Here is a 26730-nt window from a genome sequence, read left to right as displayed (position 1 = left end):
CTAGCCTAGGAAGCCATAGGGTAGTCATCAAAGGTAGAAACATTTTGGGCGGCTTGTCGTTTTGTTTCAGAATGAAAAGAGGTTAAAAAAAAAAACAAAAAAACAATTGATAATCATATTCTGATTCTTTCGATTCTTTCTGATTCTTTCTGATTCTCTGATTCGACTCTAAAATTAGGCATTTTGTTTCTTTTCAGTTTGTGGATCAACAATCATTTTGTTATAAAATCTTTCAGCCAACGGCCATACCACGTTGAAAGTACCCAGTCTCGTCAGATCCTGGAAGTCACACAACGTCGGGCCCTGTCAGTACTTGGATGGGTGACCGCATGGGAACACCGGGTGCTGTTGGCATCTTTTTTTTTGTTTTTTATGTTTTTATTATGATTTCTTTTTATTCAAAGTAAAATAATATTCTTTAACAAACTCGTTTCCTTATTCTAACAACACCAAGCTAATTATATTTTATATAAGAGAAAAAAGAGAGACTAAATTGGACATTTCCCTGATTCCATCTATCGGTAATAAATAAATGCGAGTCAACTGTTTTGGCTTAGATGATTAGCCACTAAATGAGGGCGAAAAATGAACAGCCACAAAAGTTGACTCACATTTATTTAAGCCAATTTAATAAAGTCAAAAATTGGAACCGAAGTGACATTATAAGCCCCCAAGATATTTTTTGTTGACAATTCCAGCAACTAAATCAAGTTGAAAGCCACCAAGAAACAGAGAGTTTTAAATGGTTAATTTTCCTCTGCCGGAATGGGTTCTTCAGCCCTTGGGGCATCTCCTTGATCGGTCAAATATATATATGGGACTTATAATGTCACTTTGGTCACAATTTTTGACTTTATTTATTGGCACATTAGCTAAGCCAAAACAACAGTTGACACACACTCATTCCTGATTTCCAAAAAGTTGGCGTGTAATTTAGTATATCCCATTGGGGGCACTTTACCAGTAATTTCTGATAAAAGCTCACTCAACAGTGTATTTATGTCCAAATCGTCTTCATATATTTTTAGGCTCAATTCCATTGTACAGTTCAACTACTTTTGTCTTTCAGTAGCATCTACACCAAAAATCTGTTTGTTCCTTCAATAGCGCCGTGTAAACAGCTGACTTAAGTCAAAGACTTTAAAGTTAGTCTTTGATTTGTCCATGTCCAAATCGTCTTTATATGTTTTCGGGCCCAAAGTCCATTCAAATGTTTTCGGACTCTGCTCCATTGTACAGTTCAACTATCTTTGTCTTTCAGTAGTATCAATGATACCAATGTACTTGCTCCTTCAAGAGCGCAACACAAACGACTGACTTTAATCAAATACTTAACTTTTAGACTATATTCAAGGAACCGCTCTACCTGGGCGAACAATTTCTGCTCAGAAGCTAGCGAGTCATTTGTAGGTAATCTGTGGTTCTTCTTTTTTGCTTTTGCCAAGATTGCGATTGATGTGTTGCATTGTTAAAAAAGAAAACAATACAAACAAAAACAGTCGGAACTTTTTCAAATCAAACTTTTCTTTATTGTCGGAATTTGAAAAAAGAAATTAAGCAAGAATATTTATAATTGTGGCATTTCCCTGCAAAATAGTACTATTATTTATGTGCCTAGTTGGAATGATTTACGCTTCCTTAATGAATCTGTTTAAAAAAAAAAAAAAAGTTACATTGTCCTAAGCAAAAACAGGATTTAAATATATTCTTTTCCGTTGTATAATCATCATTATTTTTACCTTGTGTAAATTATATTAGTTATCATTGATCAGCCTTGTCGGGAATGGATCCTTCCCTTCAACGATTTGAAGGCGCCGCTCTACCCATTCAGCTATGGCGATGTATTTGTATATTTATCAATGAGAGCACTTTATTATTGAGTTTGAACCTTACGATTCAGCCGTAAAATTTAGTCCAAGATGGTGTTTTTTAGACAGCAATAGCGCTAGAATGCAAAATTAACTATTATAGAACGTGTTTTGTGCTCAAACAACAGCTAAATTATACTTGAAAGGGAAAAGTAGACAGTCAAAATTTGAAATTGATAGCATTATAACTTTCTGAACAGAGTTTCGAGCATTTGCTTTGATAGCCCTGAAAAGGGCTGTTTGATACTGTAGGATAGATCTATTGCACACATTACTGTTTAGCTGGTTTCTTAGCTACTGACTTTTTAGATGCCACTTTCTTGCCGGGAGCTTTCTTGACTGACGACACCTTCTTAGGTGTCGACTTCTTTGCTGCTACTGCTTTTTTGGCTACAGCGGGTTTCTTGAAAGTCTCAACAGGTTTCTTGCTACCAGCCATTGGCTTGGTAGCCTTTTTGGCTGAAGTTGACTTTTTAACTGCAGTAGGTTTGGCTGTTTTCTTGACTGATGTCTTCTTAGCTGTGGGCTTGGCAGGCTCTCCAGCCTTGGGGTTTTCGGCCTTGATAGGCTTTGCAAGCTTAAAAGAACCAGTTACGCCAGTACCTTTGGGATTTATAACAATTCCATTTGCAAGGCAGCGCTTCAAAGCTTGCTTAAGTTGCATATTCACAACATTGGCATCATTGCTAACCTGGAAATTGGCCATTATGTATTTGAGAATGGCCTGACGGCTAGATCCCCCGCGTTCTTTAAGGTCAGCAATGGATTTGGTGATCATTTCGGTGTATTTTGGGTGGTTTGCTGGTGCCTTGGCTTTTTTATCCCCTTTAGGTTTTGCAACCTTAGCTGGTTTTGGAGCCTTTGCTTTCTTTTCCTTCTTGGCTGGTGAAGCCATGCTCTGGGATTCTACAGATGTTGGTGCCACTTGAGCCTAAAATTCAGACATTTCCAATTCTTTTCTAACTTCTCTCTATCACTAGCGCGACTAAATATCCAATACATAATTTCGCTAAGGAATTTCGGCCGTGGTTGTGTTTGTTTGGAATGGCTTTATTCAAATTTTCGACTAGGAGGTAAGCTTTTGAGGAATGAAACCTATACTAAAGGATAGACTGGTCATTTTTCTACAAGTAGACATTTTTTTTTTAACGCTTCATTTGTGCTTACTTGCCAGCAAATGGGCGGAGAATAGTGGAAATCGGTCAAAACTAGTGTTCAATCTTAATAAACACCTTTTTGCTGGGAATTTATATCCTCGGTGTCCACTTTTTATTTTTTATTAGTGAAATCCAGTACAAGAACTTTCAGAAAATGTAACATAGATGCATGTGTGTTTGAAATATCGTATTTAAATTTATTCCCAAACTCCAGCTAAAAACACAGAAGATAAAGCAGTAAGAAACGACACCTAAATTTGAGGCTTAAAGTGTCAAACTCGTATTTTAATGAAAATTAAATAAAAAAAACTAGTTTTTTTTTAACTGAAAGTAAGGAGCGACATTAAAACTGAAAACGAACAGAAATTACTCCGTATATGAAATGTGTTGTCCCCTCTGCAATCGCTCGCTCTTTACGCTAAAGCTTTTAATTGTTTTAAAAAGTAGAATTGTGGCAAAGAGTCAAACTTTAGCGTAAGCAGCGAAGCTTGTAACTTGCAGCCCCTCCCCCAGGGATTATGGGAGAGTAAGTCATTCCCAAAGACATAGTTATTATGGTTTTCGACTATGCGGAACAAAATGGCTATCTCAAGATTTTAATCCGTTGACTTTTGGAAAAAAATGAGCGTGGGAGGGGCCTATATGCCCTCCAATTTTTTTGATCACTTAAAAAGGGCACTAGAACTTTTCATTTCTGTAAGAATGAGCCCTCTTGTGACACTCTAGGACCACTTGGTCGATACGATGACCCCTGGGAAAAAAAAACAAACCAACAAACAAACAAACAAATAAACACGCATCCGTGATTTGTCTTCTGGCAAAAAATACGAAATTCCACATTTTTTTAGATAGGAGCTTGAAATTTTTGCTATAGGGTTCTCTAATACGCCGGATGCGATGGTGTGATTTTCGTTAAGATTCTATGACTTTTAAGGGATGTTTCCCCCTATTTTCCAAAATAAGGCAAATTTTCTCAGGCTCGTAACTTTTGATGACAAAGATTAAATTAATTGAAACTTATATATTTAGAATCAAGGTAAAAATTCAATTCTTTTGATGTATCTTGTAGCATCAAAATTCCGTTTTTAGAGTTTCGTTTACTATTGAGCCGGGTCGCCCCTTATTACAGTTCGTTACCACGAACTGTTTGATAAATTTCCTTTTATTTTAAATTTATATTTAAAAAGACAAAAATAACATTGTAAGATTTCCGAGATGCGAGGGGTTGGGAGCGGAAGGGAACCGTTTTTATTTGTTTTAATCACAGCCTATAGAAAAGTTCAATATACAAAACACTTAAAACAAAATTATTTGTAACCTGAGAAATGTCCCTTTCTACAGTATATTTTCGAGTTTGCTTAATATCGAACAATAGAAAGCACAAATTAGCCTAATTATGAAAAAAAATTGACACATTTACAATCATTAGATTTATATGAATAAGTGAGTAAAGAATATCTGCCTTTTAGATTTTGATATCTAAATCTCTAGTGATGGTAGTAAAGGGAGGATATGAGTTGGACGAAAAGGCTTCTAAAAACAAGCATCTCTGAAGTCTTTTTTATGCTTTTTAATCAGAATCCCTTCAGAACGACAATTTTCAACAAAAGAAGAGTCAAAGGAACTTGGATGCATTTTTTTTATCTCTTTTTTCGAAACAAAGGCTTTTATTACTTATAGTCTTTTTTTCGAAAAGCCAAGGGTATTGAAATTTTGAGGCTTTTTTGTCAAATTTGTATTCTAATAACAAAAAAAAATTACTTTATTTTAGTATTATATTTTAAAAAATAGCACTATAATGTATTTGAGATGCAGGGGCGGGGGAGGCAAAGCTGAAGCAAACCGCTTTTATTTATTTCGATCATAGGCTATCTGAAAGTTTAATATACGTTCCAGTCAAAAAGGAATTATTTTAAATCGGAGAAATGTCCCCCTTTCTGCAGTTTGTTTTCGAGTTTTGGTTAAAAACAAACATAGAAATCATAAATTAAATTAAAAAAAAAAACTCAAAAAGTTAAACCACAAATGGCATTTTTTTTTTTTTTTTTTTGCAAAAGTTAAAACGCAAAACAAACTGTTGTTATATGATCACAAATAAATGCTATGTAATCACAAATAAAGTAATTTTTATAGGCTTATGGTGTCTTTTATTTCAAAAGATCAAATGCAATGTTGGAACAAACTAATATATTCAATGCTTAGCATTAAAATGCAATATATTTCAATGGTGAATACCAGCCAAAAGTCCATTTGGTGTTATTTTTGGACCTCTAAGTTAAAGTCCTTCGGATGCCTTTTGTTATAGTTTGAAACTCATGATTTTGGGCTTTATTCTCAGAGTCAAGTTTTCAAGGAAATTCATTTGCTATCTAAAATGTTGCCAGCTTTTCATACTTGTTTATCAACTGCAAATAACTAATGCAATAATATACTTGTGTCCAAGCTGTAAGGTCCAGCGGCAATTTAGTAAGAGTAGAAACACATTTTCCTCCGTTCCTACTATCTTCATTCCAATATGAAAGAATAGGCTTGTGCCGTGTGGAATAGCAACAACTATTTCCTTGAATAATCCCATGATGAGAATAAACAACTTTATTCAAATATGCAAGGAAAAGCTAAATACAGTAAAATAGCAATGGTAATTTGTTTGCAAAATTCGAATCAGATATAGTACCTGAGACGAAAAGAAAAGAAAAGTATTTACCGACATTTTAAATGCACAATATAGAAAAGGCTCATAGAACCTGGGCTAGAAAGTGTTTAAAGATTTGTTGGCCTTTAAAAAGGCCTTTGGGTAGGGGGACAGTTCAAAAGGCATTTAGAAACCATTAACTACCAAAGCCATACAATGTACGACCTTGACGCTTCAGAGCGTAGACTACATCCATAGCAGTTACAGTCTTTATCTTGGCATGTTCTGTGTAGGTGACAGCATCGCGAATAACATTAATTGTTGGCCCCAACCAGCATAGACGCACCGTCACAGGCCAGACCATTAATGTGGTTCAAAGATAGATTTCCGCCAACGAAAAACTCTCTCAACTACGAAAAAATACCATCAGCAGAAAGATTGGTAGGTTAAAGTCTGATCATCCCGAACAAATCTGTGCAGATCTTCCCATCACTCTTCCTGGCGTATTTTACTAGAACACACAAGTATTTATCCAGTGTACTGTCGGTAGATTCGTCTAGTAGTAAACTGAAGAACGAGTCTTTGAGCTCTGCAGCTATCTGAGAATTTTCATCCTTGTGTAGAATTTTCTTTTTGATAGAAGTCATTTTCGTTCTACCAAGCTCCATGTCTTGGACTAGTTTCAAATCTTCTGCTATTACTTTCAGTGTCTTGCATCATTGCACAGCAAAATTCTCTCACTTTTCACCACCAAACACAACAAAATGAAACTCCTCTAAATCTCAAAATTTCATCAAACAATCATCTTCACCAATCCAATCCATTCAATCACCACATGTCTTTAAATTCAAATATCTTGCGTGCGCTTTTCTTTGCCATAGATCATAGACCACAGGATCAGAATAAAAAAAATACCAGATGGTTCGTAGTCTATCGATGTGCCGAAAATTTTACTTTAGTTTGGTCGAAAAATTCGACAAGCCATCTTTGGTGTTCGTTTTATTGATGTGACGTTATGAGTTGTTCTACATCGTCTTAAATTATGCTATCTTTAGGAGGATTATGCTTGGATGCTTTTGGTTCCTAATTATGCTACATTCCGTGGAATTATGCTACATCTGGCAACACTGGCTGTAAGGTTTTTGACAAACTAACAAGTTTTCTTGAAAGCCCGTTTTATTTATATTACTAAAGTCTTACCCATAACCTGTTACTCTATCGCGCGGCTGGCGCTCCGTATAAATATAGCCACTAGGCATCTTTTCCCTTGTTCCAGGGCTTCCACTTCTCATGTTTCGTAGTTACCCTCCAATTTTTTTTGGTTGCTTAAAAAGGCCCCTGGAACTTTCAGTTTTATTTAAGAACGTTTTTATTAGTAATAAATATACGTAATTTACTAATCAACTTACGTAACGAACTTCTATAGTCGTATATTTCTATTGCATATGCAAGGGGGTTCACTCCCTCGTCAATACCTCGCTCTTTAAGCTAAAGTTTGAATTTTGTTCCAATTCTTTAAAAATGACTCCTGAATCACAAAGGCCGTTTAATTAGAATAAATAGCTCTTTTGAAACTACTAAAAATACTTTAGCGTAAAGAGCGAGGTATTGAGGAAAGGACGAGCCCCCTCATACACGTAATAATTTCTTTTCGTTTTAGGTTTTAATGTAGTTCCTTATTTTAAGTTGAAAAAACTTGTTTTTTTATTTAATTTTCCATTGTTTTTTACAGAATGCTGGAAAATCCACCGCCTCCTTCATGGAAATTCTCCTACCCCATTGAAAATTCCTCAATGGAAAGATCTTCTCAGGTAACCCCTTCCCCCCACTCCCACCCCCACCAGAAAAAAATCTCCCTTGAAAACTTATGTATACTTCCTAATAACCAATACTTTAGGTAAACAATGGGCAAAGTTCATAACTTGCAGCCCTTCCCTCAGGGACTGTGGGGGATTAAGTCGTCCTCAAAGACATAGTTATTTGATTTTTCGACTATGCTGATCAAAATGACTATCTCAAAATTTTTATCGGGTGATTTTGGGAAAAAATGAGCGCGGGAGAGAGCCTAGTTGCCCAAAATTTTTTTGTCCCTTAAAAAGGGCACTAGAACTTTTAATTCCGTTCGAATGATCCCTATCGTGGCATCTTAGAGCCCCTGAGTCGATACGATCACCCCTGGAAATAAAACACACATATGATCACGCATCTGTAATCTTTCTTCTTATAATAACACAAAATTCCACATTTTTGCAGCTAGGAGCTTGAAACCTATACCGTAGGGTTCTTTGATACGGTGAATAATTATGGTGTAATTTGCAATAAGATTGTATGACTTTTAGGGTGTTTTACCCAATTTTTTCTCAGGCTCGTAATTTTTTATGGGTAAGACTAAACTTGATGAAACTTATATTTAAAATCACCGGAAAATCCGATTCTTTTGATGTATAAATTGGTATCAAAATTCAGTTTGTTACAGTTTCGGTTACTATTAAGCCAGGTCTCTCCTTATTTACACTTTGTGACCACGAACTGTCTGATAGAATTTGAAATAGATTGCAGATTCTGACCCATAGTCATACGAAATATGGAATGTTTAAATATATAAGGGTAAAAGAGGTGTGACTGTGTGAATTCCCTAAACTATTGCTTCAAAATCCTAGGCCCCCTCCCACGCTAATTATTTTACCAAAGTCAACAAATCAAAATTCTGAGATAGCCATTTTATTCAGCGCAGTCGAAAAACCTTATAACTATGTCTTTGGGGACGACTTACTCCCCCACAGTCCCTGTGGGAGGGGCAACAAGTTACAAACTTTGACCAGTGCTTACATATAGTAATGGTTATTGGGAAGTGTACAGGCGTTTTCAGGAGGATTTTTTTGGTTGGGGGAGGGGTTGAGAAGAGGGGGATATGCTGGGGGAACTTTCCATCGATAGTTTGTCATGGGGGAAGAAAATCTCCATGAAGGGAGCGCAGGATTTACTAGCATTATTTAAAAAAAAAATGAAAAAATAAATATGAAAAAGTTCTTTCAGCTAGAAGTAAAGAGCAGCATTAAAACTTAAAACAAACAGAAATTATTACCCATTTGAGGGGCTCACCTCCTCCTAATACCTCGCTCTTTACGCTAAAGTATTTTTAGCAATTTCAACTATTTATTCTACGGCTTTTGTGATTCTGGGGTCATTCTTAATGAATTGGGACAAAATTTAAGCTTTAGTGTAAAGAGCGAGGATCTGACAAGGGGGTGAACCCCCTCATATATGTAATAAAAATATGAGAATACAAAAGTTCTTTACGTAAGCTAATTTATAAGTTACGTAAATCTTTTACTAATAAAAATATTCGTAAAAAATTAAAAATTCTAGTTGCCTTTTTAATTAACCAAAAAATCGGAGGGCAACTAGGCTTCCTCCCCCGCTCTTTTTTTCTCAAAATCATTCGATCAAAATTATGAGAAAGCCATTTAGCCAAAAAAAAATGCAAATTTTGTTTTAATTATTCCTCTGCGGAGAGCCAAAATCAAAACATGCATTGATTCAAAAACGTTCAGAAATTAAATAAAAAACACAAGTTTTTTTAACTGAAAGTAAGGAGCGACATTAAAACTTAAAACGACCAGAAATTACTTCGTATATGAAAGAGGCTGCTTCCTCATCAACGCCCCACTCTTTACGCTAAAGTTTTTTACTGTTTTAAAAAGAAGAATTGAGAGAAAGAGTCAAACGTTAGCGTAAAGAGCGAGGCGTTGATGAGGAAGCAGCCTCTTTCATATACGAAGTAATTTCTGCTCGTTTTAAGTTTTAATGTCGCTCCTTACTTTCAGTTAAAAAAACTTGTTTTTTTTATTTAATCTGTATAAGGAGTGGATAGTGCCTCGCTTTACCTCTCTATAGACATGAGTCATAGCCTACCCCCAACAGATCAAATCTGATCCACTGAAGGATGGTTTGAGTGTCCTAGATGAAAATATTATAAAAACAAATAAATACATTTTTAGAAGTTTCAAGAAGTCTGAGTGCAAGATTATTCAGACCCCTTTTAAAAGAGAAATACACGTTATGTTGAGGCATAAAATAGGAGAGGGGGGACAAAGATGTCAATTCATGAAAACGAATTGGAGAGGGCACAATGTATTTTTCAAAATTTAGATTGAAACAATTTTGCGTTTTTTTATATCTTGGAAATAAAAATACAATAAAAGACATTTGTCGATGAAAACACTAAAGAACCTAATGTGAGAATATAGAGGCGAGGGTCAAAAATTTAGGAGGTTAATCGCCCTACCCAAATTGAAGCCCTTAGAATTGCCGAACAGGGAATTAAGGTCGCTTCCAAGGGGCTGTTTTTGCTTTTTGAGTATGCTGTGTAAATTTCATTTCACAGTTCACGATTTAAAATTTAGAAACAAAATAAAGGTCTTTAGAATAAAAAAAGAGATAATAAAAATTTCAGTGTAGAAGATTTTGAAAAAAGGTATTTTACTTTAGGATATCATAGTAACTATAGTATAAATTAGGATATAACAATTTCCATATTTTGACGGGGAGCAAAAGTTACCAGCTGCGTATATGCTTTTAATATTTTTATGCGTATAGGTGAAGATTTTGAAGTAGGAACAATGTGGATCAATAAAACTTTGAGAAACAGAGTCTAGATAACAATATATACGTTAAATAATCAAATCTTTATGCTTATTTAAAATATAAGAAAATCATGCAGTTTACTGTTAACCATCTGAAGTTACGAACCCAAGAAAATTTGCTCAATTTCTGAAAAAGGGGGTAAACAGCCCCAAAATGTCAAGTGATCTTAATTAAAATCACACCATCATATTCAGAATATCATAGAACTTTACTGTTGAGTTTTCAAGCTTCTAAATACAAATATGTGGAATTTTGCATTTTTGCCAGAAGAATGATACCGGATAATTTTCTTTTTCTTTTTCAGAGGTATCTGTATTAACCAGTGATCCTAGAGGGTCGGAAGAAGGCACATGTAGTCAGAAATCGTAAGTTCCAGGGTCCTTTTTAAGTCACCAAAAATATTGGAGGGCACCTAGCCCCCCTTCCGTGCCCGGTTTCTCCCAAAGTTACGAATTCTATTGATAGCTATTCTGTTCAGCATAGTCGAAAGATCTAGTAATCATGCATTTGAGGATGAATTGACCCCCCACAATCTCATGAGAAGGGCTGCAAGCTATGAACTTTGTCCATTGTTTACATATAGTATTGGTTATCGAGAAGTATACAGATATATATAAGGGGATTCAGATATCCCCTGTAAGTATACAGGGGATTACGTGGGAGGATCTTTACATTGAGGAACTTTAATGGAGGAAAGGAAATTTCCATGCAGGGGGAGCCAGAGGACATAATTTAAAAAACGATCAGAAATCAAACAGTTCGTGGTAACGAACTGTAGTAAGGAACGACCCGGTTCTATAGTAACTGAAACTCTAAAAAGCAGAATTTTTATACCAATAACTACATCAATAGAAATGAGTTTCAATGCTGATTTTAAATATATAAGTTCCATCAAGTTTAGTCTTATTCATCAAAAGTTACGAGCCTGAGAAAATTTGCCTTATTTTAGAAAATTGGGGGAAACACCCCTGAAAGTAACACAATCTTAACGAAAATCACACCATCAGATACAACGTACCAGAGAACCCTATGGTAGAAGTTTCAAGATCTTATCTACAAAAATGTGGAATTTCGCATTTATTGCCAGAAGACAGATCACTGATGCGTGTTTCTTTTTTATTTTATTTTTCAAAGGGAAAAAATGATGATCGTACCGACCCAGAGGTCCTAGAATGTTGTAAGAGGGCTCATTCTAACGGAAATTAAAAGTTCTAGTGCCCTTTTGAAGTGACAAAAAATTTGGAGGGCGCCTAGGCCCCCTCCTACGCTCATTTTCCCCAAAGTCACCGGATCGAAATTTTAAGATAGCCATTTTATCCACCATAGTCGAAAAAACCTAATAACTTTGTCTTTAGGGACGACTTACTCCTTCTCAGTCCCCGTGGGAGTGGCTGCAAGTTACAAACTTTGACCATTGTTTACAGATAAATGGCCACTGGGAAGCGTACAGACGTTTTCAGGAAAAAAATTTTGGTTTGGGGGAGGGAGAAGGTGAGAGGAGGAGGGGGTTATGTGGGACTATCTTTCTATGGAGGAATTTGTCATGGGAGAAGAAAATTTAAATGAAGGGGGCGAAGGACTTTCTAATATTATTTTAAAAAAAAATGAAAAAATAAATATGAAGAGTATTTTCAACTGAAAGTAAGGAGCAGCATTAAAGCTTAAAACGAACAGAGATTATTACGCATATGAGGGGTTCACCTCCTCGTAATAATCGCTCTTTATGCTAAAGTATTTTTAATAATTTCAAATATTTATTCTACGGCCTTTGTGATTCAGGGGTCATTCTTAAGGAATTGGGACAAAGTTCAAGTTTTAGTGTAAAGAGTAAGGTATTCGAGGGGTTGAACCCCCTCATATACGTAATAAAAACTTACAAATTTAGAATGTCGTTACGTAAGCTAATTCGCAAGTTATGTATGTTTTTACTAATGAAAACGTTCGTAAAAAATTAAAAGTTCTAGTGACCTTTTTAAGTAATAAGAAAATTTGAGGGCAACTAGGAATCCTCCCTTACTCCTTTTTTCTCAAATACTTCCTATTAAAACTATGAGAAAGCCTTTAAGCCAAAGAAAATTAATATGCAAATTTCGTTTTAATTATTTATGTGTGAAGATCCAAAATCAAAACATGTATTAATTAAAAACCGTTCAGAAATTAAATAAACAAAACAAGTTTTTTTTACCTGAAGGTAAGGAGCGACATTAAAACTTAAAACGAACAGAAATTACTCCGTGTATGAAAAGGGCCGTTCCCTTCTCAACGCCCCGATCTTTACGCTAAAGTTTTTTAATGTTTTAAAAAGTAGAGTTGAGAGAAATATTCAAACTTTAGCGTAAAGAGCGGGGCGTTGAGAAGGGAACGGACCCTTTTATACACGGATTAATTTCTGTTCGTTTTAAGTTTTAATGTTGCTCCTTACTTTCAGTTAGAAAAACTTGTTTTTTTATTTAATAAAACAAAAAGACTATGATAAATAAAACATTTTTCGTTTTTTCAACTGAAAGTAGGGAGCAACATTGAAACTTGAACCTCAAAAGGATTGTTGGGTGCATGAGGAAGTTGCCCCTTTCTCAATTAAATTAAAAAAAAACAAGTTTTTTAAAGGAAAGTAAGGAGCGACATTAAAACTTAAAACTTACAGAAATTACTCCGTATATGAAAGGGGCTTTTCCTTCTCAACGCCCCGCTCTTTACGCTAACGTTTGACTCTTTCTCTTAACTCTACATTTTAAAACAGTAAAAAACTTTAGCGTAAAGAGCGGGGTGTTGAGAAGGAAAAGCCCCTTTCATATACGGAGTAATTTCTGTAAGTTTTAAGTTTTAATGTCGCTCCTTACTTTCATTTAAAAAACTTGTTTGTTTTTTTTTTATTTAATTTCTGAACGTTTTTGAATCAATGCATGTTTTGATTTTGGCTCTCCGCTGAGGAATAATTAAAAAAAAAATTTGTATATTTTTTTTTTTGACTAAATGGCTTTCTCATAATTTTGATCGAATGATTTTGAGAAAAAAAGAGCGGGAGAGGAAGCCTAGTTGCCCTCCGATTTTCGGTTAATTAAAAAGGCAACTAGAACTTTTAATTTTTTACGAATCTTTTTATAAGTAAAAGATATACGTATCTTATAAAGTAGCTTACGTAAAGAACTTTTGTATTCACATGTTTTTATTACATATATGAGGGGGTTCGCCCCCTCGTCAGTACCTCGCTCTTTACACTACAGCTTAAATTTTGTCCCAATCCATTAAGAATGACGCCTGAATCACAAAAGCTGCAGAATAAATAGTTGAAACTACTAAAATACTTTAGCGTAAAGAGCGAGGTATTAGGAGGAGGTGAGCCCTTCATATGGGTAATAATTTCTGTTCGTTTTAAGTTTTAATGCTGCTGCTTACTTCCCGCTGAAAAAAACTTTTTCATATTTATTTTTTAATTGTTTTTTGTTAAGTAATGCTAGTAAATCCTGCGCTCCCTTCATGGAAATTTTCTTCCCCATGACAAATTCCTCGATGGAAAGTTCCCCCAGCATATCCCCCTCTTCTCAACTCCTGCCTCCAACCAAAAAATCCTCCTGAAAACGCCTGTACACTTCCCAATAACCATTACTATATGTAAGCACTGGTCAAAGTTTGTAACATATGGCCCCTCCCACGGGGACAGTGGGGGAGTAAGTCGCCCCCAAAGACATAGTCATAAGATTTTTTGACTACGCTGAATAAAATGACTATCTCAAAATTGTAATCCGTTAACTTTGGGAAAGTAATTAGCGTGGGAGGGGGCCTAAGTGCCCTCCAATTTTTTGGTCACTTAAAACAGGCACTAGAACTTTTCATTTCCGTTAGAATCATCCCTCTTGCAACATTCTAGGACAACTGGGTCGATACGATCACCCCTGGGAAAAAAAAAACAAAAAAAAAACAAACAAACAAACACGCATCCGTGATCTGCCTTCTGGCAAAAAATGTAAAATTCCACATTTTTGCAGATAGTAGCTTGAAACTTCTATTGTTGGGCTCTCTGATACGCTGAATTTGATAGTGTGATTTTCGTTAAGGTTCTATGACTTTTAAGGGGTGTTTCCCCCTATTTTCTAAAATAAGGCAAATTTTCTCAGGCTCGTAACTTTTGATGGGTAAGATAAAAGCTGATGAAAATTATATATTTAAAATCAGCATTAAAATGCAATTCTTTTGATGTAGCTATTGGTACCAAAATTCCATGTTTTAGAGTTTTGGTTACTATTGAGCCGGGTCGCTCCTTACTACAGTTTGTTATCACGAACTGTTTAATACCTCGCGTTTTACGCATGAGTTTTATTTAGAACTTTCAAAAAAAGCTTACTATTCTAATAGTTATTCTTAAATTTTTGGAAATAGAGGCGAAATTTGGCACATAGAGTAAGGTATTGAGAAGGGGACAAGCCCTTATATACACAATACTTTCTGCTAGTCTTAAGCTTTATAGTAGGGAAAAGATAAGGAAAAAAAATGGTCGAACCAGGTACAGAAATTATTTTTGCACCACTGTGTTCAGAAAAGAGAGCTCTACAACATATCAAAAATCTAAATCTCCATCCCGTTGCGAAATTCCCTTTTTTTCAAGTTTTTTGCGCCTATTTTTTATATATTTCCAGAATCCGAGAATGAGGAACCGTGAAAAGAAAAGTAGTTTATTGATGCTTTCCCTTTTAAGAAACGATTGTTTTTGTGCTCTTTTATTAGACAGAAACATCACGTTTAATCATATAATTCTTTTTTATGTTTTGTTTTTGTTTTTGTATGAAGTAAAAAAAAAAAAAAAAAAAAAAAAATCAAGCGACACACGATCACGGGGTATTTTTCGAAGAGGAGCACGAATTTTTCGGTTCAGAATGAGGGTTTTCGTTGTAACATTCACCGACAGCTCACTTATTCCTAGTTCTCTTTTTTAGATGGCTGAGACCTCAGTTTTATGTCCCCTTTGTGAACGTTCAATAGACACCTTAGAATCGTCGGTACTGGCAGAAAAAGGAGCTACGGCGATCAATGAAGCTTATCAAAATAAAATAGTCTATTTTATAATAAAAACAATATATAATTTATACAAAAAAAAATAGACCATAAAAGACTATCTGCAAGGAAAGCAAATGAAGCAGTATGTCAAAAAGATACTCAGTAAAAAATACGGTAGCCCCACCCCCACAAACACACACACACTAAGACATGCTTAGCTTCCTGAAGCTGTAGATTTCAGGCTAAAAAAAGAAAAACATATAGGAGCACTTCCGATGGATATAAGGGGCAACACAGCTTTTTACTGCTAGCTTTATCAATGAATTAAAACTGCATTTCTTATTTAATTAGTATGTATTAAAAGAGCCACTTTTATTTTGACAATGATCTGGTAGCACTAGCCTCATAGCAATCCATGCAGTTTGCTAGTATCTGTTAGTTGAATGTGCATTCTTTATCGATTACCTGAGTACTTCCTCCACCAAAATGAAAAGCATTCTCAAAAAGAAGATAAGGGCTAAATAAATAGCAAATAGCCAAAATTACTTGTTGCAAAAGATGAGCGCCTACAGAATACAGATTCGCTGACGTTATGATCAAGTAACCTGATAAAACATAAGGTGAGAAATTTTCGGGTCCCGTGATACCCTAATGAGCGTGTTATTATTTTGGCTCCATCCTATAAGATATTTCAACGCTAAAAAAAAGTAGCATATGTCAATTTCAAAAGCTTGAACGGAGAAGAGAAAACACACAAATTTTAAGATAGAGACAATGACTTTGCCTCAAATTGACTCTGTAACAGGCAATAGGAAATAAAACCGCAAAATAATTTAAGACCGTTACAAAATTAAGAAAATATGAGAGCATAAAACCTTGATTCCGAAGAGAGTAAAGCTTAGGTACACAAGTTTGAGCGTAGACAGATAAGTTGATTTATTAGCTAATGTTTAGAATATGTCAACTATTTGAGAGTAGAAAAATTAGCAATACATTAAAAAAAAAAAAAAAAAAAAAAAAAAAAAAAAAAAAAAAAACTTGCACCTTCAAGTTTAGAATAAAAAATTATGAACTTAGAAGGGAAGATTATAAATAAATCAACAATGACGTAAACGAACAAATGAGAAAAGAGATTTGACACGAATGTTTTTTCTTTTCTTATTTAAAGTGTTCATTGTCACCTGTTGTTCTGCTTAAACATGTCTTTTATTACTGCTTTTACATACATATGTATCTTTTTTAGGCTTTTACGACTACATTACCGGATCTTGAAATAAAACTTCAAACTTCAAAATAGAAATTAGACAATTGCCTTGGAGATCTCCACAAGTAGATTACCGATAAAAGATTTTCATGGCAAATAATAGACTGGGCATCATATTGATGTTAATTTCTAGTTGTCCGCTTTAACATTTCAGCGATATCCTTCACTTAGATATGAAGACTGTTAGGATTTAGATATGAAAGTGAATAGACTAGAACAAACATTTGTTAAAATGGCTATAGAGTCCGATTGCTTACTACGTTTTCCGTTTAATCAGCAATCTTACTTCCTCGATTGCTTACTTCCTCTAAAATTCCGATTAGCAAGTAGACTCCAAAATGTATGAGGGACTGAAAGTTTTGAACTCGAGCTGAGAATTCTGGATACATTCTGGATACTTTTACCACTACAATACGAAAAAAGGTATTCTATCACAGCCACATGTCAGCTCCTCCAAGCGAGTTCTTCATAAATGCACAAAACCCGACCTTTTCTACAAACTAGACGTATTTTGGCTGTGATAATCAAAAGGGTGACATATGCCATTTTAGTGGAAATCGATGAATTGTTGCGTCGTGCGTAAACTCAAAGTGAGGAACCGAATGGTGCAGTCAGATTTGTCTTATCTTGTACCATTACGAAGATAAAAAGAGACATACACCAGTTTTGACAGAAGAGGATTATCTTATAGAGGTATAACATGGTGAACTGGCATTTGCCTCCTTTTTTTGCCAAGGAAAACGGAGACATACGCCAAAATAATGGATTAACTCTGAATTCGCTCCGAATACTTTTGACAGAAGAGGATTATCTCTTCCCTTTTTTCAGAAAAAAAAGAAGGACGCCATAAAATGTAATAATTTTTAATTCACTCAGAATATCTGAATTTAATTTTTATCACTAAAAGAAAACATGAAAAGTTGGTTTATATGTTCCCATAATCTCCATTAGCCTCATCCTTCAGAGCGACCACAGCCAATAAACTTTTTTCCAATTTGTGGCTCTTCTGAAAAGTTACAAAAATGGCTTATGTCGCACATTTAATTATCACAGCCGATCTGGTACAGCTAAAGCGCGATGTGGTTAGATATTTAGCGTTATATTTAGAGATGTCTTAAAAAAGAATTCATTGAGACGAATTATTGGCGGATTTTTGCCTTTTGATAAAAGAAGAAATTACAATGGAAATGTTAGGAAGTGTGAGGGTCCAAATCTATAACTGTCATTAACAATTTTCGATTAGCGAAAATGATTTTTCCTAACACAAATTGCAAAGCAACCCACTATAGATGAATTTAGACAGTACAATCATTCCCTATCTCAACTATAAGCGACATTATAAACATAAGCGATATTAAATTTTCACCTTTTTAACACTACTTTTCAAGAATCTAATTTTAAATTAATTTATTCCAATACATACATAAAAATCAGTAATTAGTAGTGTAATGTTATTATTACATGTTTTAGAAATTACAAACAGTCTCGGGTTGGTTTCAAAAGCGTTTTGAGAAAGTAGCCAAAAATTATTGACTTTGATTATACTGTATAAATTTATATACAGTAATCAAACCATAGTAAATACACATAATGTAAATGGGTGTTATGCCAATGAAATTCAAAATTCATTCAGAATTTTCAGAAAATTTTCAAAAATTTCAATTCATTCAAAATGAAAATTTTGAATTTTGATGTTCCACTAAAAATCAGGATCAAGAGCACGCAATCCAGATCCCGACTTTGACACTAGCTGCAAGTAAGATTTTGGTTTCAAATTAGGGATATTTGCTGGCTCATGGGTCTTGGCTAAGTGGTTGGCACGCTGGTTTGAGAATCCTTTGTCCAAGGGGCAAGGGTTCAGTCCCTGGCATAGCCAGTTATTTGGTTTTGGACGGGGGTAAGTGGAGTGACTCTATAAGCTCAGCCAGAGTCGACCCAACTTTAAATGGGCAACTGGAGAAATCAAGGGAAGATAAGCAGGAAAGGTGTGCGAAAGCACAGGATGGCAGGGCCCTAGCCCCCCCATTGCACTTCCTGGCTGAAGGGCCATGAAACAGAGATCAGCACCGCTGGTTTGGACCTTAAGGTTCTAGTGCCGTCATACTTACTTACATGTAAAGACTTTTTTGGGCCACACTGCTTTTCCGTTAACGAAAATTAAGCAGGAGAAAACGGGTTATAATTTCAATAAAGCAGTGAACCAAAAATAAAAACAAAACTACACTTTAATTTAAAAGTTTCCGAATATTTCGGCTTTGGTCTTGGATTGCGACTTATATGGGTCTTGGATGGACTTATAAATTTTACTGCTCTGAAGTTTACAATACAGATTTATCAGCCTATTTTATAATTTCTTCGATGTCAATGATGATTCTGAAACTTGTTTCAAGAAGGTGGTTTGTCAGTGGAAAAGGCATTAAGCTTGGCAAAGGACTAGACTAGCCAGGTATTGATGCCATTTCCAGAGAATACAGTAAAAAAGGGAGAAGGAAAATCACAATTAATCAAAGACCTAACAGATATAGAATTGTCTACAGGCAATATAAAATAAAAACCAAAATTAAAAAAAAAAAGAAGTAAATGTATACCTCTAGCAAGTTGACAGCAATCGAGAGGGCCGCTCCAACACTTCGAATATATCTCCTGCCCGTTTGTACTTCAAAAGTGTAACGCTGAATCCCCTCAAAAATTTCTTCCATCAAACTCAATGTTTCACTGAGGGGCTTCAAAAATCTAATGGAATGAAAAATATAAAAAAAAATATAATTTTTAAGCATAGGCTCTTAGTTAATATTAGACCTAATTTAAGTCCTAGTTGCAATAAAACATTAATTCTTCTATATAAAGATTCATTATAGGGGAGAGGTGGGTACAGTGGCGCACTTTCAGGTCAAAGCATCGTAACTTTGGCAAATATTAACATTTTTGGACGATTTTTGAACTGTTGTGCAGGCAGTTTATTATTCTACACTGGTGATTTATTTCACACTTCTTCTTTGAACCAGGTTTTGATGGAGTCATGTTTTCTGACAGCCACTTTTTGCGCCATTGTTGCCGACTAGGCGGGAACTATGGCGCACCCCATCTGGAACAGTGGCGCACCCATCTGGAATAGTGGCGCAATCAAACTGCTAAGATGAATACTTCGTTTAATGAGTAAGGAAGTACAAAATAATGAACTGAAAATACCTAAAAGATGAATACTTCGTATAATGAGTAAGGAAATAAAAAATAATGAACTGAAAATAAAAGAAGAAGGCACACTAGTTAATATTGTAAGCAGTCAGGTCAATGGGGAAGACCAGTTGCTCCGCCTGTCTTTCTGTGCCACCAGAAATATTCGGAGCAGGTAGCTTCATTTCGACACTCGACTTGCTGAAAGTGTAATTTTCACTGGTCCTGATGACCTTTTAGAAAGGAACCATTCTCTTAATATACATGAGCTCAATGTCAAAGCTGGATTCAGAGAGGACTTCACCCACGGAGTAAATTTTGTTCTTTTTGATCTCCCCCTCGCAAACAAGAACATAATCTCCAACACGGACTTCATCGTCACACAAAAGATCGTTTTGGTCTTCAAGGCCACAGTGGAGGCTTTCATCACTATCACAGCTACTATTGCCTTTTGTGGCAGAGTCACCAAAGTCATCATCAGACGAAGAATCAGAAAACAGGGTCTTTACATGACTGTTTCTCTTGAAATTGCGGTGAAATTTAGCAAAGTATCCAACAGCACTGCCCCTTTTCTTAGGTTGGACATCCTGTTTTTTTGGCACTGGATTTTGGACAACGGCTTTCTTTGTCTTGGGGTTAATCTTAGAAGTCTTGGCCTTTTTTTCCCCTCCCTTTCCATGAATTCTTTTTCTAAAGCATCTTTCACTGGGGTATCCGTGGCAATGATGGTTTTCTTCCTCTTCCAAGCTCCTTCTGTCAGCTTCCTGGGGGGCGCTCTTGGGTAGGGCCTTACAGCTTCGGGTGTAACGGCGGTAGGGGAGGCAGCGCTTGGGGAGGCAGAGCTTGGACCCGCTTCGTTATGACTATTCAATTCTTGCTTGACTTCTTCGGCCTCTGGAGCTGCGCTGGGATTAGGTTCTGGTCTGTCGGTCACAGCTGATGCGAGAAAATCGTCATCTGTGAAAAGTAGGCAGTTGAAGGGGAAAATCCCAGTAGCAGCAAAGCCACTGACTATGTTTTTCTGTGTGAAGGAGAGTTGGAAAGCCTTTCCAACAAGTTGAGCAATGATAGAGATGCCAATTGTCTTTCTGGGGTTGCTGACCATCCAGTCATTGCAGGCGATGTTGTAGTAGTTTTTGAATGATTTGTAGACTGTTCTGTCCAGTGGCTGTCGCTTTCCGCTGGTGTGGGGTGGCAAAGTCAGAACCACTATCCCGTTATCTTTGCAGTACTGAATGGCCTGGATCGACACATGAGAAGAGTGGTTGTGTTCTATCAGCAATATGGGTCTCTCTTTTGTACAGCGGGCATGTTTCACAACGTGTTCGAGGACAAGCAGGAAGATGTCAGATGTCATCCATCCTTTGGCAGAACCGCTACCGCAACTGCCTGGTGGTGCACCATTCATCAACTGGGAGCCAAATCTTTTCCTTGGGAAGACGAAGTAAGGTGGCAAGAAATTACCTTTAGCATTGATGGTGCAGCACTGTGGTCAGTTCGCCTCGTTCAGCAAAAGTCACTTGGCCCACCTGTTTGTGCCCTTGGGTGCTATCACATTTGGTGGTCTCTGCACTGTTGTTGCCCCCGTCTCATCTAAGTTATAAATATCACTAGGCTGAAACTTAAACTTATTCATAACAGTCTCCAAGTTGTCATAGAACTCATTTACAGTTGTTCTGTTGAATGCCATGGCTCTGGCCAAGCTTGTTCCCTCTGCTTTCCGGATAGACAGGTCTGGGAAGCGTTTCATGTAACTGTAATACCAGTCTTTCCCCATTATCTTTTTCTCATGCCATGTTGATGGCACCTTCAATTGGTTCATCTTTGCAATTTCGAAAGCGAATTGGCGGACGTTGAGCCGTGTCAAACCATGGTGCATTTTGCATGCCTTTATCAAATAATCGTGTGAAGTTGCTGTTCAAGTTCATCAGGTAACACTTGACGGATTTGGTAATTCGGCTCAAATTTTAAAGTCAGCTTTTTATCGTCCGACGCATTCCAAGCCTTATTTACATATCGACGGAGTGTTGTCTCTGGGATCTCGTATTTTTTGGCAGCAGCCCGTTGTGAAAGCTTCAATTCCAGTACCGCGTGCACGGCAAGCTTCATACGCTCTGCTTCATTGGGCATTCTGCAAAAGACCAATAATGTTTGGGGGATGTAGCCTTTGTTACTGAACTTCTAGAACTTGTAGCCTAACCTGAACCGAGCTTAACCTAGAACCCCAGCCTAACCTGGGCGATCGAATTCCTAGATTAGTTCTACTTAGTGGTCTGAAGGGGGGGGACAGGATGTCCCACGTTAGACTGGGTCGAGATCATAAGAAATTACCCAAAATCTTTGGGGGCAGTAGCCTTAAACAGGGTGGTATGGAGGAGAAGTGTTCGCCAGTGTGTCGGTCTCAGGCGGCTTAAGGCTGTGACGAGTTTGTAGTAGTAGTAGTAGAAGTCAAAGCTATCATATAGGCTACCTACCACGTGAAGTTTATGAATTTAAAAAATTTCGGGGTGCGCCACTATACCCTCCACCAAAATGCGCCACTGTAGCCGAAATGCCCTCTTTTATCCATTTTGTGAACCAAAATTTGAAATAATGACCGAGAGACAAACAGATGGCTGAACTATGTTTAGAATTGTTGGAGCTTCCAGATGAACTAATATTCGCCAGAATTCGACACTATTTGTAGCCTACAAACCTTAGCAAAGTCAAAAAATATTTTCCATTTGTCCAAGATTTTATTTTTCAAAGCACTTAATCACATACCTCAAAAACTGCAATCGCTCCAAAAAATTGAAAATGGCTGACGATCATAGACCATGTGACTGCCCTCCTAGTGCGTATTTTTTTAGAATTTAATCTAATTACAGGTGGCAGTGGGATCAAGTGCGCCACTGTAGCAGACTGCGCCACTGTACCCACCTCTCCCCTACTGATGAAGAACTTTTAATTTGCTTCACCTTTCTACGATAAAATAGCCAATATTTACAGCAAGTGAGAAAATCATACAATTAACAATCATCTAAAAGCTTGTGCTTGAATTGACAGAAAATCTTGGTTTAATTACAAAAACACTGCGCGGGTATTAATTCTTTTAATACCTATTTTTATTTTTGTATTATATGCAAGAAATTTTAGAGTTTGAGAAACTACAGCATAAATATTAAAGTGTTTATGCGCGATTCTTTGTGCTATATTAAAAAAAGTCCTGTTTTAGGAGCATAATAATTGAGGTGGAGTGTTTGGCATCTTTGAATTTTTTTTTTTTTGGGGGGGGGGACGCGACAACAGAGGCAAAAAATACAATTGTACGTCTGCCAAGCCGAAATTTTCACCAGCAGTTAAATTTATTTTTTGGAATAATACAAAATCCTCAAATGTCTCAATTACATAGCAGATCAAGGCATGTAAAAAATTTCAAAGCCAGAACTTGGTCTTCTAAAGGCAAATTCCTTCAAATATTTTACACTTTGTAACTTATCAACAGTATAGTATATAGAAAATGGGCTGGATTGAACGTTTATAAGATGAATCCAGCCTCTGAAGCTGAATGTAAAAAAAGACGAAAAAAAGAGATTAATATGCATCAAAGAGTAAAAAAATACAAGTACACACCTCTCCAACAGAAAATTTTATATTTCACATATCTTTCATATATATTATATATCTGCTTGTTTTGAATTAATTTTTATTGATTGCACAACAATGGGCTTGAGAAAAAAAACTTACTTTTATCCCATTATTTTTGAAAATAGGATAATGAAATTTTTAGGACAAAAACTGAATTCTGGATATTACTTGGGCTTGTGGAACATCAGCCTAGTACTGTAACGGAAACTTTCTACCCTACGAATCTGTTAAGCAGAAAAGGAAAGCATTTGGACTCGAGCCTTTTTAACCTTAATTCCAGGTAGTAACCTTTTTTTGTGAATGGATAGTAATTGGAGAGTAGGCTATATAAAAACGGGACAAAACCAAGTCTTTGAAACAGAATATATAGAAAGCCGGCCAACAAACTATCGTTCATAAATTCCATTAGTGCAACAACTCAGAATTCTTCAAGAGATAGAATTATTGTCCCTGAATGTGGGGGAAAAGTAAGGGGGACCAATACTTTGGTCATAGAAACAAGACGTGTTCTAAAAAAAGTATTTTACATATGACACACCTTGCATGTATTCAAAATAGCATTTGAACTTGCGTTTCTATCGACCTGGGGTCGACACAACAAAGTTAGACAAGAAATCGTATAACAGCGCCGCTACGAAGAAGGGATGTTGAATGCTTGGAATCAATAGCCTGACACATATAGCGACACCAAAATGTTACAAATGACTCTGTCAACAATTTTTACTTCATAATATGCAGAACAATTATACCCGACACATTTTGCATACAGACCCGCTAAACTTTACCCCCCCCCACCCCTCCCAATGTTCACATGTATAGCACAAATTTATTTCCACGGTAATATATTTTCATCAAATTTTGTGATATTTCATTAGGATTAGTCAGAAAAACAGGTTCAACTTAGACGAAAAACTTAACACAGGCACTATAATATAAAAGTACCAAAATAAGAATTTTTTTCTAACTTCACTGTTAAAATACTTTAGCCCCCCCCCCCCTATTGTGCAAATATACAGCGCAAATTATATATTTCTCATCTGTTCTGTAACTTGTCTTTGCTTGTATCACGCTAAGCTGAAAGAAACTAACGAAGAAACCGGTTATATAGTGCGTCAAAGGATGAAGAACTTAACAAAGGTGCTGAAACATATAAGTACCAAAAGGACTTCAACTGCTAGCGAAACCAGGGTGTAAAGCTACAGAGCAGTGTCTCCCGCCCATTATTTTTTCCCTTGACACTTCAGTCGGATAAAAATTAAAATAGATACTTGGCAAAGAGTTCATTTGATTTAAGCTGAAAGATATAGAGTATTTTTTAAGGACAAAAGTGATTGAAGGGCTACCAGCCCCGCCCCAAGCCCTTATAATATTTTGTAGTCTGTGTTTATTTGCATGTAAGTTTATCTTGGTATGATGTATCACTCGCTAATTCTTAATAAAGTTCAATCATTTTATTTATTATGTTTTATTTCTATTTTTTAATGTCCTAGTTATGTTATCTCTCCTTTGCTATTGTCGTTCAAGTCGATTTATGTCCCTCCCAAACTTTGTTTTGTGTGTAATTGATTAGTTTTAGTACTTGGTTGGCATTGCAGAACTAGATTATAGTTGATTGTAATTACTTAATGATATGAATTACTACAGTTACAATAATTATTTATATCATTGAGACAAACTAGTCAAAACCACATAGCAGCAACTTCGATGAGAGTATACCCGTCAATCAAAAACATCATCACAAAAAAAAAATACGTAGTAGCACAAACTATATAGTGGTTGAGTAGTTCAAAAAAGGGCATGCCATGCTTTTCTCAAATGATATGTAGAACTCACCCTATTATAGAAATTAAGTTTAAACAATTTGTTCAATCCAACTGATTCTACATTTTATTTGACTCTTAAAATAGTTAGAAGTTTGTGTTTTTTTTTTCGTTTTTTTCAAAATGTGTAAATAGTTGGAATGCAAGTTCTCAAATGCTGAAACAATTGGAATTTAGAGTTTTTTGCATAAAATTTTAATTTTTATCATCTCGGAGGCAAAACAAAAAACTACATTTTGCAAACAACAGTTCATAAATAAGAATAAAAAAAAAACTTTTTTTAGATTTTTCACTATCTTGCAAAATATGCATTTTCATTGTACATTGTGCAAACAACTGGTTGCATGGAAACCGTCAAATTCTTTTACAGCGATAATAATTGTTAATAAAACACAAAAATCCAATTTTTTTTTTATTTTTCTGTCTACAATCTACTGTATAGGCATGTACAATAACATCACTTGAATTGTTTTACAATACCAAAGGTTTAGTTTTACGAAAACCATGAAACACACATCACATTTCTTGAATTAAAATGATGCAAAAGATCCAGAAAAAAGACACTTTAAATTTTAATTTTTCTAAAAACATGTTTAAAATTTTAATTTTTTTTTTTTAATTTGTCAACACTTTTTTTAAGAGCTGCGAAGGTAAAAATACTTCACACGATTTTACTACCAATTATGCATTTAAGTGTGATATTCTTGAGTGAGCTAGTTTTGTACAACTAATATAAGAAACAATAATTTGGAAACACTCACTGTATTCTAGCGAAAATTAGTCAATTTAAAGAAAATAGAAAAATAGGCCCAAGCGATCGATTTAGCAGGAGAATTTTACCAATTATGCATTTAAGTGTGATATTCTTGAGCGAGCTAGTTTCGTACAACTAATACAAGAAACAATAATTTGGAAACACTCAATGTATTCTAGCGAAAATTAGTCAATTTAATGAAAATAGAAAAACAAGCCCAAGCCATCAATTTAGCAGAGAATTTGGCAAGGAAATACACATAACTCAATTCAATATATGTCTCCTTTATTGCAACCATGGGACAATATTCCATTTTTTGGCTAGCAAGAGGGTAGATAAATATTAAACCAACTCACTTATTAGTAGGTACACTTGGTCCTTGTACACCGTAAGCTGGTCTGGGGGCTGGTGCTGCCGTCTGTCTATCCAGTTTTAATAGCTTCAGAAGGTCCTGACTACTATATTCCTGCCTTAGATTCAATATGCATCTTGATGCTGATAATTATTTGATTCAATATGCCATAGCAAACTTTGGTATTCTTTAATCTAACTTGGTGTTAATGTGTCTATTATATCAACTCTTCGTTTTTAATATGCTAATTCATATATTCGACTCAAGTCAAGTGATACTTACGTTGGTAATATCCTTATCTGTTCTGGTCTTAGGCAAGGAGGAGTCCTATCCCCGTATCTTTTTAATGCTTGTCTTTATTCTATTTTGCCACGCATTAGTCCATCATGCTTTTTGGGCCTACCAAATCTTTCGTATATTGTATATACAGATGATTTACTTTT

General features: G+C 35.7%; 1 protein-coding gene and 1 pseudogene across 1 annotated transcript in view; one reads left to right on the top strand and one right to left on the bottom strand.

Annotated features, from left to right (window-relative positions):
- The first annotated feature begins 235 nt into the window (after positions 1-235).
- On the top strand, positions 236-354 carry LOC136033850 (5S ribosomal RNA; annotated as a pseudogene).
- Positions 355-2138: 1784 nt separating this feature from the next.
- Positions 2139-26730, bottom strand: part of LOC136030006 (histone H5-like) — a 38942-nt gene continuing 14350 nt past the window's right edge. Inside the window, exons 3-5 of the mRNA XM_065708650.1 lie at positions 26292-26405; positions 19149-19293; positions 2139-2799 (exon numbers count right to left, since the gene is read on the bottom strand). Of these exons, the coding sequence (XP_065564722.1) occupies positions 2140-2799; positions 19149-19293; positions 26292-26405 (919 nt within the window). The 3' untranslated portion in view covers position 2139. The remainder of the gene's footprint in view (positions 2800-19148; positions 19294-26291; positions 26406-26730) is intronic.

The sequence above is a fragment of the Artemia franciscana genome, chromosome 1, assembly GCF_032884065.1.
Source record: "Artemia franciscana chromosome 1, ASM3288406v1, whole genome shotgun sequence".
Lineage (NCBI taxonomy): Eukaryota > Metazoa > Arthropoda > Branchiopoda > Anostraca > Artemiidae > Artemia > Artemia franciscana.
The sequence above is the reverse complement of the archived record's forward strand: the minus strand, read 5'-3'. Positions and strand labels throughout refer to the sequence as shown.